The 13,997-nt window shown below is 42.5% G+C and overlaps 2 protein-coding genes across 5 annotated transcripts in view; one reads left to right on the plus strand and one right to left on the minus strand.

The window, feature by feature from the left end:
* The window catches only part of LOC146437408 (uncharacterized), a 68,004-nt gene extending 61,009 nt beyond the window's left edge, over positions 1 to 6,995 (minus strand). Inside the window, exon 1 of the mRNA XM_085060362.1 lies at positions 6,740 to 6,995. Within this exon, the coding sequence (XP_084916488.1) occupies positions 6,740 to 6,951 (212 nt within the window). The 5' untranslated portion in view covers positions 6,952 to 6,995. The remainder of the gene's footprint in view (positions 1 to 6,739) is intronic.
* AMMECR1 (AMMECR nuclear protein 1) overlaps positions 1 to 13,997 on the plus strand; it is a 95,565-nt gene that overhangs the window by 18,929 nt on the left and 62,639 nt on the right. The window contains exon 2 of one of the 4 annotated variants that reach the window (XM_085060361.1): positions 6,118 to 6,619. In XM_085060361.1, the coding sequence (XP_084916487.1) occupies positions 6,118 to 6,619 (502 nt within the window). Of the gene's footprint in view, positions 1 to 5,884; positions 6,620 to 13,997 lie in introns of those variants that run through there. The other 3 variants (XM_085060359.1, XM_085060358.1, XR_014852208.1) reach the window with 3 other exon arrangements.

A 13,997-nucleotide genomic window follows, 5' to 3' on the forward strand; every position in this document is an offset into this window, starting at 1 on the left:
AAGGATCAACATACCATTCAGGGTGACATATACAGATCAGAAGCACTGGAAAATATAAGGTTAAGTAATTTAGGCATTGAGTATAAAGAATGCTGATACTTCTAGGGAGAAAGGAAAAAAATACAGTTGACAAATAGCAATGTATTACAATACTGAGAATGGAAAAATACTTGAGTGCCCTGCTTGCATATTTTTAGAAGCTGCAATAGTCTACTGCAGCTAATGAACATTCTTTCAAAACAACAGGCAAAATATTACATTAGGAGAAACTAAAAGCATCCAATATCAAGTGACTAGATGTTTACACCTGGAACAGTGAAAGTCATACTTGGCCATCTTAGGATTCACAGATTCTTTTATAGAACTGAAAATGGTAAAGGGCAGCAGAAGTATTCACTGAGTTTTCACTGCTAACAAAGATTAAAGAAAAAAGTTCTTCTGTCTCTGGAGAAAAGAACAGTATATCTCATTTCTCTGAAAGGAACAGAGAGATGACAGCTTCAATGTTATCTGAGCAGTGTAAAGTACCAGAGCAAGGGAGCATGAACCTGAGCTAAGAACTGGACATTAGAAGAATGGAGGTGGAATTCCTTCACACCAAAAGCTAGATAATGTGCAAAAAGATAGCAAAAGCAGCAGCCAGAAGAAATCAAATAATTTCACAAGAAAATTAAGTAACATCAGAAAAAGGAAGCTTAACACATTCTCATATCAAAAGGAAGAACAAAATTTTTGCCTGTTGGCCTCCTTACATGGGAGCATTTCTGTCATCCTCATCGATTAACATCATTAATAATCAATTAGTACTGTTAACATTCACCTCTTTTATGAAACTATTGGTCCTTGCATTAACTAAATTTATATGAAAGTTTCATTTCGGTATTTTTAGATCAAGTTCTGGCCCCTTGGGATAGCTAAAGGTTTAGTGCAACTCTTAGAAATAAGCAGGCTTGTAATTGTGGTGTCTTCATCAGATTGTAATTCTTAGCAAAACATCACCATGCATTCCATCTTCCTAATTCACTCATACACTTTAAAATGAATGATTACATTTTTTTCCTAATACACCTCAACTGGTGTGTCCTATTTGACTGCTGCTGGGGCTCATTAGTGGTGTCTGTATGACTGCACTGGATAAACAGACACCTATATTGTTCTAATTAACTTACGACTCTTAAAGCTCTAACTCTTCAGAAGTGAGAAATGCTATTAATACATATGGTTCTCCACAGCAGTGACAAATATTTTATGAAGGAGACAACTACAAACAGTCATGTCAAAAAATATATCCTAACGCTTATTATTAATGTATAAGCCAGCATAAATCACTGTAGCTCCCCTGACCTCAATGACGCCATGGTGAATTTATACAGAGAGTATAGCTACGTAAGCTGCATCTCCTTTTATCACTGTACAATGGAAAAATACACTCAAAAAAGGAGAGGATATGGCATTAACATAATACTTGAGGAACATCCCAGCTCACAGAACTAGTCAAAAAGAATTCCATTAAACAGCTACTACTAGTCTCCTTCCATTTATTACAAGTGCTTTGAACATTAGGTTTCTGATTGAATAATTTTTCTGACTCTATGTTTTTATCTCTAGTTCAAAAACTGTCCAGTCCTAGATTATTTACTTTGACAAATAACATTTTAGAATGCATGGTGATTTTTTGCATTACTTGTTTGTTTTGCAGGGTTTATTTAGTGAGGTGTTTGTTTGTTTTGTTGTGTTTTTTCTTTTAAACAAACTAATGCCCAGTTTTGTAGTGCAGGCTCCATGCACAGATGGTTTAATAGGACCAAACTCTAAATTCACATTAGAGTGAAAAATGCTGGTAAAACAATGTTCATTTTGAAATAATACAAATTGGATTCACAGTATGGTAAAATTATAACATAGCCCAAAATATGAAACAGGGCCAGGATTCCAGTAAAATAACATGTGAGGACCTTTTGTCTGCTGGCTGGTATCACATCCGGAGATGGTTTTTCGTACAAGATTTTTTAGAAGAAACTTCAATAGGGGTTTGATATATGGAACAATAGCAGGATATGGCCTCTAACTGGTAGGAACAATTGCTGTTCTCAGACATGTGCAAGTTAACTTTCATTAACTTTATTAGATTTTGTGCACACTTTCTGGCCTAGATTCAGGGCTGCATCTAATTTCTCCTGGGGACAGCTGAGACACAGAGTGTAAGTTAAGAACAGTAACTATTCTGTCTAAGCAGAATATACTGAGGAAAACTCACATGAGCCTCAAGAGTGTGATAGACCAGTTTGGGAATAATGTGAGAAAGTAATACAAGCAAACCCATTTTCTTTCTAGCTACACCCTTAAAGCCTTGTAGGCTGCAGGGCAAGGGAAGAGTTGCCTAGACTGGCTCTACAATGGGTGGAATCTCCTCAGACCAAAGGAATTTTCAGCATGTAAATCTTCCAGTTTTATGGCAGGCTCATCCAAAAAAACTCATTGTGATGGGAAAATAGAAAGATAGAACTTAACCGTTGAATTTTGGAAAATGTAAGTAGAGGCTTTTCTCTAGAATAGTAACTAAAAACTCCATATACATGTTAGCTGTTTACATTGTTCAAATTTTGAAGGTGTCTTCATTTTTTTTACAGAATTATTTGTGGTATAGTATTCCCTTCAGTTCTCAGAAAGTGGAAGATTATATATTTTGAAAATAGGAACTTCTGTTTCCCTTTCTTTCATTGCCTGGCTCTGACTTTTCTACAGTCTCAAGCACAAATTAAATTTCCTTCCTATTTAAGGCCCTCTAATCTTTCCTGTACTGGTTTTCTTCACCTATTATTTAAAATTCAAATGTTTCTGTGATTTCTGACAGTTTCCCCATAAATATGTGAAATGCTTCTTTAGGCTGCATCTCTAATTTTTCACCAGGATTGTTTAAGGTGCCCAAGGCCATCAATTCTCAATTTTGTGTGACCATTCCAAAAGGCCAACACAGATTTTTGTGCAGCCCTCTGATAAACCAGACTGGAGAACTGGTTTGGCTGAAAAATAATTGAGGCAAAATAGTGTTTTTAAACTTGATCGTCTGCCTCACATCTGCACAAACAGCTGCATGAACACAACAGAATGGGTGGGGCAGGAAAGACAACAATTAGCTGAGGTAGAGCTGCTTAAACCAACATTAGTACTCCTGCAGAAATGCACATGGAACCACAGCCTAAATGTGCTATTTTAAGTACCCTTTTAAATCCCTCACCTGTCACAGTGACTATTAAAAGAATTGATACTAATAAGGCAAAGATTATATCACTCCTACTTCCTGATAGAGCCAAATTTTGGCTCATTGTTTCCTTGTTCTGGTTGATTTGTCTTCTAATTAGATTGTAGGATACTGGGAACTTTTGGCCCACTTGAGAGCAATCTGACTTCTACTAGAGTCAGTACAAATTTTACCTTGGATTCAAAAGGAATTAGATCATGTCTGTTAAGATGTCATTTCCCCCAGATACTAATAATTTTTATTATTTTGTTTAGGAAGGGCAATCCTTCAGAGCAGGCTCAGATCACTGAGAAATATCTTTGTGCAAATTATTCTGGTTTTCTTATAATAATTTCTTTAACAGCTCTTTACAAGAATAATGAGTTGTGATTTTTAATTAAAACATTAATTTTAATCTGTTATTTCTAACAAACTATTCTGAAATCACTGGGGCTTTAGAACATAAGGTGAGCAACAGTGCTAAAAAGCTGGAGTCATAAAGGAGAGCTACACCACACCTAAATTCAATTGACCTAATTGCACCTCTGCTGGTACTGCTAAAGAGTTTGTTTTTCATCTGGAGTTCACTTGGGATATTTGACTGCAGATGAGGCACAACACAGTCATCAACCAGCAGGAGAGAATCTGCTGAAGTTAGCAGAGTATAGAAGTACTGTAAGAAACTGAATACATCCAGGTTTCTTGTAGTAAGAAATGCAAAGGTCCTTGAGATTTAACTGAAGCAAAGGACCAATGAAACATACGTTGCAGCTAACTGAAACTATATTATCCAAAGAATAAACACTCCTTCAAATATAAATGGAAATTTTCTATTCAGCTATGAAGAACACTTTTTGAGTCTGCAGTTCTCTCAACTTCAATATATTTGATAATACAATTCTGTCTTCCTGATTACGCTGATTTCCACAGCTGTATTCTTATATTTGTTGTCTTTACATAGAAGTTTGCTATGCATTACATACACTGGCACAACTATAGGCCAATACAACAAAGAACATCAGCAGAAGTGGAAAAGGAAGGTGTTTTTAATGATTAAGTAATACACTTAGTTTACCCTTTCTTTCAGGGACCATTGCAATATGATATTTAATCAAAAAGTTATCACTATGCACTATCAGTATTCTTGACATTGCATAAGGATATCAGTCCTAGCTCTCAGACTTACAATGAACCTTCCAAATCTATGTCCCAGTGGAGTGAATAATTAATATTTCTGTCTGTAACATAAGCTTTTGCAAATACTGAATATTTTTTATAAATATTGGTGTTAAATAACGTGGGATGTTAAAAAAATGAGAAAAAGCCAGAATTCAATACCTGGAGAAACTATTTTCCCAAAAGCAACAGAAGGTGTCACTGCTAACTGATTTTAAACAAATGAATCCCTAAGTAAAAAACACTGCCTTTGTTTTGAAAGAAACTTGAAAGTAGTTTGAGAAGGGAACTGGGTTTCCTTCTCAAGTATTCTCCATCTCCAAACATAAACATTAAATTTAAAAATGGAAAAGACTTCTTCACACCATCTAATTCTCCTTTCTCTTTGCTATTATTCCCTGCAGCTGTTTCACTTCAGGCTATGATTCACAGTCAAAGCAAGAGGAGTTTAGACCAGTATTTGGACAGAAACCCTCAAAGGGCCTTTCAACCCATTAGTATTAGAAATCTAGTAACTGGGGATTTTCTCTTCAAATCCATAATTTAAGATTGAGCCATAAGTTAATATCATGAGGATGTTGGACAAATCATTTCCATCAAGAAATGTAAAACTGAGTCTCTAAGTAGTTTGAGACTGAAATCTTTCTGTATACTGCATTTCAGCTTGGATAAGGGCTATCTCTCTAAACCTGTGATATTATTTTAACTCTATATAGCAGTCCTCACCCCCTTGTCTTCCTTGATACTGTACGATTGCTATTCTATGTTAAACAGCTGTTACATCCCATGCCAGAGATGGCTGCATAACACTGACGGGTGAGATGTTATTTTCTAAATATACTCACAGAGATTTTGAAGTACTTTATGGCTGTTTCTAAGTCACTCCATACATTCATCTATACCTATATGGGAGGCTAACGTAAAACAGTAATAAAAAGCACACTTCCCCTCATTGATAAGCCTAATTTTTGATGCCTGGAGAAGAGCAGGAACTCACATCGTTTTTCCTCCGGACTTCCCTTCCCTAGAGGTCTCTGCCGGCACCGAGGGCCGTGGGCTCACCGGGTCATGGCTGCTGCCTCCGCAGCTGCGGGCCTACGCTCTGAGCTGCTATTTACTGCTTGTGAAGTAATTGCCAAAGCTATAATTTAAAAAAAAAAATTAAGAATTTTATATATATACAGATAAAGCCCGTGGCTTTTAGCCATCACAATTGCATGCTTAATAGCTGCATCCAAGCACTCTGCAGGCTCCCAGCCTGGCGGCTCCAACACAGCCCTCCTCTTCTCTTCCCCAGAGAAAGGCATTTCAGGTCACTTGAATTATTTAGCGGGGTGTTTTTAACCATCTCAAGGGCTTTGCTCCTGCCGTGCGGCGCCTGCAGAGCTCGGGTTTGTGGGTTTATTTTTTTATTTCTTTTTTCTTTTTTTTTTTTTTTTAGCACGCGAGGTGGAGTTGCTCCACTTCCCTGGCAGAAGGAGGAGATAAAGCGCGGGGGGAAGGCGAAAGGGGCGGCTCGGCGTGTGAGGGGAGGGGAAAGGCCGCCACACCTGCGGGCCGCGCTGCCCCCTCAGCCCCGGCCCTGCCCGCCGGGGCCGCTCACCGGGTCGCTCTAACGCAGCTCTTTCTGTCTCTCCCCCTATCCTCCTCTCCCTCCCGCTCCTCATTCATCCTCCCTCTCCCGCCCCCTCCCCGTGCAGGCGGAGCGGGCGCGGCAGGAGGCGGAGCGGGCCGCCGCACGTCCCCCGGCCGGCCGGCCGGCCCCCCCGCCATGGGTCGGAAGCGCTGCGTGGGGGGAGACGGCTCCAAGATGGCGGCGGGTTGCTGCGGGGTGAAGAAGCAGAAACTCTCCAGCTCCCCTCCCTCGGGCTCGGCCGGCCCGGGCGGCGGCGGCGGCGGCTCCCACTGCGGCGGGGCGGCGGCGGCGGGGGGCGAGCCGGGGGCGCTGCCCCCGCCAGGGGGCCCCCGCCTGAACGGCCTCGGGGGGCTGGCGGGGGGCGCCGCCAGCTGCGGCGGGGGCCCCGCCGGCCTCTCCCCGCCGGCCTCCTCGCTGCTCGCCTCCCCCGGCGCCGGCTCCGGCGGGCCCGGCTGCAGGAAGATGGTGGTGTCGGCCGAGATGTGCTGCTTCTGCTTCGATGTGCTCTACTGTCACCTGTACGGATACCAGCCCCCGCGGAGCCCCCGCTTCACCAACGACCCATAGTGAGTATCGCCGCGACCGCCCGCGTGGGCGCCTCGTGCGCGCCCGTCCCGCCCGGCTCCCCCCCGGCCGGGCGCCCTCCCTCCCTCCCTCCCCGCCGGCTCCCGCCTCCCGCCCGGCACCTTCCCCGCTGCCGCCGCCCGGCCGCTGTCCTCGCCTGGCCCCGCGCCTGTCCCGGGGCCCGGCCCGCGGGCGCCCCCGCTCCCCGGGAGCCGCGCTGCCCTTCCGCGCCGGGCTCGCCCTGGGGAGCGCCGCGCTGCCCGCCGCTCTGTGACCCCTGCCCGGCCCCTCTCGGCCCGTCGCGCACGGGTTTCGCTGGTGGAATCGCCCCCATGATCCCTGACACCTCCGGCAGCGCCCCGCTCCGAGCGGCCGCCTTTGTGCCGGGCTCCGCGCCCCGGGCTCCACGGCCACCTCCGGCCGCCGCGCCCCGTGGGCAGTGCCCTCTCCCCGCTCCTGGGCTGTGTTCAGCAGCGCCCGAGTAGCCCGCTCCCCGCTCATTTCACCAGTAGTCCTTACTGGGACCCCTTCACTAGGCAGCCTCTCGCTGTCCATGTGTTCTGCATGAGTGCGGGCCTCTCCTTCACCAGTGCTGGATGGTGAGTACCCAGTGTAAGAGCCCTGTCGTGCGAGTCCTGGATTTGTGAACACTGGTGTACCTGTACATTGCCTGTGCCAGGCACTTGTAACGCTACTTTGGTCTCAAATCGTGCAGAGTCCTTGCTTTGTAATGACCCCTCGAGATCACCCAGTGTTAGACATCCCGAGTCCCTGAGTAATCCACCACATCAAATTCCCAGAGTTTTGAACAGATCACATAAACACCTGTTACTCCCATCCTCCCTCTGCCTCCCAAGCTTCCTTGCAAGAGTGTCCACCAAGGGCCTGTTTCATTCCCATCCCTGGCCACTCTTGTTCGGTGTTTGTATTGAACCCTGTGCCCCACCGCCTTCAGAAGTGACCCGCCAGGATGGTGTTGCCCAGCATGTCAGCACCTGCAGCTTGCCTGTGCCGGGGAGCCGGGCGTGCTGCTGCAGCTAGAGCTCAGACACTTCAGGGAGTAACTTCTCTCTGACAGGAAGTTACTTCCTCTCAGCTGGGATGAGTTACCGAGTTGCTGCATGATCCAAGTCCGTTTGAATGCAAAGTTAACGTAAGGGGTTGTTGAAATTGAGTTTCCGCTGTTTTACTTTGCTTTTAAATGGAATGGAGCTCATGTGGTTTCCAAGCTCCAGCTGAGACTCGAGTGTGTTGGTCCACCAGAGTGCATGTCACTTTTTTCCTCTTATGTATAGCATGAGTATCAAGTCTGTGAGAACCCGTGCTTTATCGGTACTTAATGAATACAAGTTTTTCATGTATGTCCTGGACCCTCCTGCACCCTCACTGATGCAAACAGTTACCATGCAGTCTGTGTTTCATTAATGAGATGTAGTGTATGCTTCTTGGTGTTTAAAAATGTAATGTATTAATGATCTTATTTGTAGTCCTTGCTGTTCTAACACCCAGGATCTATACATCTCTTGCATACTTTCAGCTGCTGTCATGACAACCCAGCTCTGTGGATTCCTACTTAACCTGCCACCCCAGCAAGTCCTCCCTATATGCTCTTCATAACACCTATGTGATTTCATCAGAGTACCAATAATGAAAGGAGGGCAGGGAGACTCCACTGTGAGTTTCTTTACCCAGGTCTTTTGCAAATCCATGTCTGTCCTTTTGTAGATACCAACTGTTTAGCAGCTGCTGCTCTGAGTAGCCATTTTGCTGTGCATTGTCCTGTGTCTGTTCTCCATCCCGGACCACTATAGGTTGCAACATCAGCTCTGTGCTGTTTCACTCTTTCATTGCTGTAAGAGAGTTGAATTCTGTCTGTGTCTCTCTGTAATAATATTACCTCGGTGTTATGTTTTTTTATTTGTGTTGCAGAATGTTGTGTTGAATCGATTAGTGCTACTGTCTTTGTTTTATTAGTGGAGGAAACTGAGGCAGGGGTGAAGATCTCAACACAGAAATGTTTTCCTGTAAGCACTTTGATTCCTCTTAGTAAGCAGTAGATCACTTTTTTCTCCCACTTCTTACTTTAACAAGAGCACTATAGAAAATGATGTAAAATAATTCCAGTTTTTCTCAAATTCATCTGTGTTCTTTGGATTTAGTTGCTAGACCTGGTGAAGAGTTGCTGCATCAACTTCTGGACTTCTGAGAAAGGCACTGCCGTTAAAATTAGTAATGTAATTTGTTTATTCCCATACTTGTGTCAGTGTGCATGGTTGTACAGATCAGGAAATGATCTAATGATAATTTTATATTTTTCCCTGATTGGTTTCAGAGTTTGGTTCTCTCTGGATCATTGCATGGCTTCACAAACATTTGTGCCTGCACAAGTGTGAGGTGGGAACAAGCAGACAGATGGCAGAACTGCTGCTTTCAGCAGCCTTGTGAGCTGATTATGTTTGTGCAGTTGGGGATGCAACTTTTTCAAAGTTGTTTAGTACTACATGTAAAATTCTAGGTCGGTGAATAAATTGCTCCTGCAAAGTGTTCAGAGGCAGCATGATTTCTAGCATTCCCAAGGTTTGGGGGCAGTCTTACTGGTAACTGGGTAACTCACAAAGATAGGGTGCTGGCTTTGAAGCTGGGGTTCATCCTGTACAGCAAAAAAAAAAAAACCTGAACGAGAGCTGGTGTTTTTCAGTGAATGTGTATTGCAACTTTCTGCCTCGAATTCATTTGGAGCTTTTGTCCATAGAACGAAACATCTGGTCTGAGTAGTAGCATAAAGTAAGGGTTTGTATGTAAATTTTAGAATTTTTTTTTAATTATGTTAATTACAGGGAGGATGAAAGACCTCTGAGCAGGTATCCTCACACAGACATGACTCATATTCCTTGCAGGTCTTTGAACAATGAAACTGGGCATGATCAAAGAAAAGCAGGTGGCTGAATCACTTAGACAAAAGGTCCTGGCATGTTGTCTTTAGAACAAAACCTGCTTGTGACACCTCCGGATTTTTCTGACTTTCTGCTGCCAAGATGAGTACAGTGTCAGGGCGGCAAATTCAAGGCAATAAGAATGAGTGGAAAGGCCTGTTTTGAAAGGGTGTGAGTTTTGAACTCTAGGACAGCCCATACATGGATGAAATAGTTGGCATTTTCCTGTCTATGGAGTTCCTAAAGCACAGGGAATAGGGTGTAGAGGGTATTGCTAGGGAGCTGTTGGACTGGAGAGGGTGGTGACTCATGAAGGCAAAAGAAGATAGCTGGAAGATACTGAATCTCTCCAGTGGTGTTTTGTTGAGAATAGGCTCAGCAAATCCTTCCAGCCGTGGACTTCCTCTCCTCTGGTAGGCTTCATTGATCTACTGACATTTTATCACTCTTCATTGAAGAACTTTCTCATACCTGTAATTTCACTTCACTGTAAGTGAAGTGGGGTATGTCCTGCAGGGCATGTGCCTTGCTTCTATCAATGTGGTGGCTCTTAAACTACAGGTGCAGAAGGGATGTAGAAATTATCCTGGAGGTGTGAACACTAACACAAGATTTGAAAATTGCTGGCCCAGACAAAATTGTCTTCTAGACAAAGTGTTATTTAGACACTGTTTTTGAAACTCATTTTGATGAGTAAAATTACAGAACACTGAACTTGTTTAAAAACAGGTATTTTAGAAGTGTCCATAGAAATTAATTGTAAGGGGGATGCAGGAGGAGTTATAAAAGCATTTTAGCCCACTCATTTAGGGAGAAGGAAAACTGAGTAGCCTTTTTTTCGTGTGTTTCTTACTTCTCTGACAAATAACTCCTATCCCTTTATTGCCTTTCTGGTTTGGTCTTGTGCAATACACAAGGTGGGCCATTATGATCAGTGGAAACAATACCATGACCTGCCTTCCATTGTGGAAGTGGAAAGGAAGTATCTACCACTGTGAAGCAGCTCAAGGTTCACACTGCTCACTGCTGTTTTTCTTCCAGTAGGAAAGTGTTTGAGTGGAAGTGCAAGAAGGTTGTGACAAAATGGGGAGGGTAAGTGTGTGGAGAGTTCAGTTGAAGCTATGCTGTGGGGAATGAGGAGGACTTTTTTCTTAAAGAATCTCACGTCTCTGCTCACTCTAATGATTTCCCTTGGCACACAGAAATCACCTTCTGAGTTTTTGTCCTGCACAGTATCTGCTTCAAGCTCTTCATCTTGCCTACTTAATTTTAATGTCAACATCTTTGTGGAGAAGATGTTGTCTGGCAGTCCAGCAGGTGAACTCTTGCCAGTTGTTTGCTTTTTGTAGTCCCTTCTTGAAGGTTTCCCTGCTAGTGAGCTGGATCATTTTAGTGGTGACCATCTGTACTTGATACAATTTTTAAGGGGAATTGTTTGTTCTGCCCCTGTCATCCGGTACTTGGTAACCAAGAGCAGGAGTTTACAGCTGGAATGAGTGATGGGGCCTGTGCCCTGCTTCCCATCTGTCTGAGCAGCTCTTTGGAGTGATGTTCACCCTGAGTGTCTTACATTCAAATGTGAGGATGAAGACCTGCTCATATCCTCATCATCTGTTGGGGGACGGTGCCAGAGGCATTAGGTGGTGTCTGTAGCTGACCTCTGTACCTGTGGTGGTTCTGGTGCTTTAGGGGAGCTGAGAGCCCTGTGCACATGGGGAAGTGTTGCTGGCTACCACATTCTTTGCCACAGGAATAATTTGTGTGGCTTGACCATCTTCTGTGATTGAAGACCTCTGGATTAAAGTGATAGCCAGTTTTGACCTAAAGACTTAGCTAGTAAATTTCTCTCTTCCTTTCTTCATTGATGACTTGTAGTATTTTGCAGCAACTGTTCATTTGGCTGCAGGATAGAGATGCAGATCTGCTGCCATGTTGATGTGCCTGACCTTTGTATTTCATTGTGTTTTCGGGTTTAAGATATGTTAATTTACATAATCTGAAAGGGTATGGGGTAGCGGTACTACACTACCTTAATATTTTATTAGTGAAGTTTGGAAACATTTCAATTCAATGCAGTTTAAAGATACAGAATTAGCTGGTCTTGTGCCCATTAGTTTTCACACTCAAAGAAAGTTGTGGTTCAGTTCAAAGTGAGTGTAACTTAAACTTGAAGTAAAGAAATGGTTCTAGGGTTACTGGACATCCAGTTTTTTTCCTTAGTTACTGTGTCTTGGCAACATGTTGGTAATTGTGGTGGAGAATTGCTGGTAATTTAGATTGAAATAGCTTAAAATCTTCCTGTACAGCCCCAAAGCTGATTTTTTTCCACAGTGTTAACAGTCTGATGCTTTAATTTAAGGCATTGAAGAAAGATTAGGTTTGTCTGTAGGTGTGCACATATGCTTACACACACACGTGAATAAAAATGTTGTGGCTTGCAGCTGATAGGATTTCATGCTTTTCTTGATTTCTTGCTTCTTGGCTGCAGCTTGACTTCCTGCTTTAGTCTCTACAATTTACTGTAATGTTGAAACCTTGTGCTTAACTCCTTGCTTGCTTTCTTTGGTATATGTTTCTTCACAAGCTTTTCTTTGAAACTTTGTCTGGAAGCTTAGAATTTCATATTGTCTTAAAAAACCCAGCAGTATTCTTTTTCTGCAATCCATACACAGCACTGAGCTGTACCTGTTGTCATTGCTGTTCTTGATGCCAGAAGTATGAAATTTTGTTGTTTCTCTGCAGGACTTGGTTGTATGGTAGTGGAGACTTACAGCATTGTGTGGCAGACTGAGATAATTTGTATTTATTGTTACACTCCAGCATTACACAACAGCTATAATGATTGCATGGTCATGGCCAAAGATCAACAAGGAAACACACAGACAGGGAAGTGTTCTTTCATGTCTGTGTGTCTGTCTGACTTCATTCTGGTTTCCATGTGTATGTCATGTAGATTTGTAGAAGACTCACTATTTTCTGATTTAACAGGGTCTTCACTGTTGAATGTTAAATGTTGGAATATGAAGTGGTGATTCTTTCAGAGTGGCATTCTGTGGTAGACGCTTTGAAAATATAGTGCAGTAGAAAATGTGTATTTTGGCTGGCATTGGCAATGCTCAGCAGGGAATTCCCAGCATATTTGAAAGCAGATCTGGTGAATGCATCTTGGTGCAGCAGAGGGGCAGAAGGGATAAAGTTACATGGCTTCAGAAAGAACTTGCCTTTGCTGGTAGATTCATCCTCTGATATGATTGGTGAATTGAGAAAATAATGATATGATAAACTCCAAATTAGGTTAACTGTAATTTGAGGGTTTTTCCTTCATAAGTTGATTTTAGTGAGCAGATGAGGTAGTTTCTATTAGTATAGGAAATCAAATAATTGACAGTGTTAAGCATGAACCCTGGTCTTGTTTCTTTAGCTAAAAGCAGTCACCACAAGGTTATAATAAGTGTTCTGATTCACTGCAGTACTAGTTCTGCGGAAGTTAATTGTTCTTCTACTCCTTTTAGGGTGAGGTGGAGTCAGCAACCACCTCTCCTTGTGCCATCAGTCTGGCCATCCACTTTTATTGCCTCCTTTGGTTTAGTTGCATTCATATTTGTCATATTTTCTTTATTCTATCTTGTGCTTTATCTTCCTGCTAAGTATTTTCATGGAAATTCAGATTTCAATATTGTTTTTGACATTTAAACACTCTGTCAGAAAGACATATTTTGTGCCTAGATTTGGTTTACTTTGCATGTACATCTAACTTTGATTTTTTTTTTTGCTAGCAATTGTTGCAAAGTTTATGATTTAAGAATGCAGATATTTTATTTGGAGTTGCTGAAAGAGTAATGTTATCTAGCATTGAATACTAAAACAAGAGAAATTTAATGTTGGCATTTTTTGTTTGCTGACAGTTAAGAGATAATGAGGAAATAAAAGTTTGGAACTCTGGGCTAGTTCAGTTTGCTTAGTTTACAGATCTAGACTGTGACCACTCCGTGAATGAAATACATATATATATATATGTATTTAGTCCATAGTTTTTGGTTCTCAAAACTCATGTCATAATTAATGGAGCAAGCTCAGTATGCGAAGCTGTCTGTTTTTACATTAAGTAGTTGTTTATAGTTAAGTGCAGGTTTTCTGTAGCATCAAATTATTGTCTTCAGAAGTAGCAGCGTTAGTTGTTTGAGCCATATACCAGTGGTTTGTGGCAAGAGTCTCCACGGAAGGCAGGAAATATGCAAATTATTTAAAAATAATAGTAGTCTTACCAGAGTTTGGCCAATACAGAAACTGTTGCTAGGCTGGAGGCCAAAACAAGTCCAGTCAGGCCCTGACCCTCATTAGCAAAGCATTATGAAAATGCTTGACTTTTTTATGATGTTTATGCTCCTAAGGAGTGGGATATTAAGACGTACTCAGCTTAGCATTGCAAAGTTTGCATTTAAATAAC

The sequence above is a fragment of the Lichenostomus cassidix genome, chromosome 4A, assembly GCF_008360975.1.
Source record: "Lichenostomus cassidix isolate B80296 chromosome 4A, HeHo_3.0, whole genome shotgun sequence".
NCBI lineage: Eukaryota > Metazoa > Chordata > Aves > Passeriformes > Meliphagidae > Lichenostomus > Lichenostomus cassidix.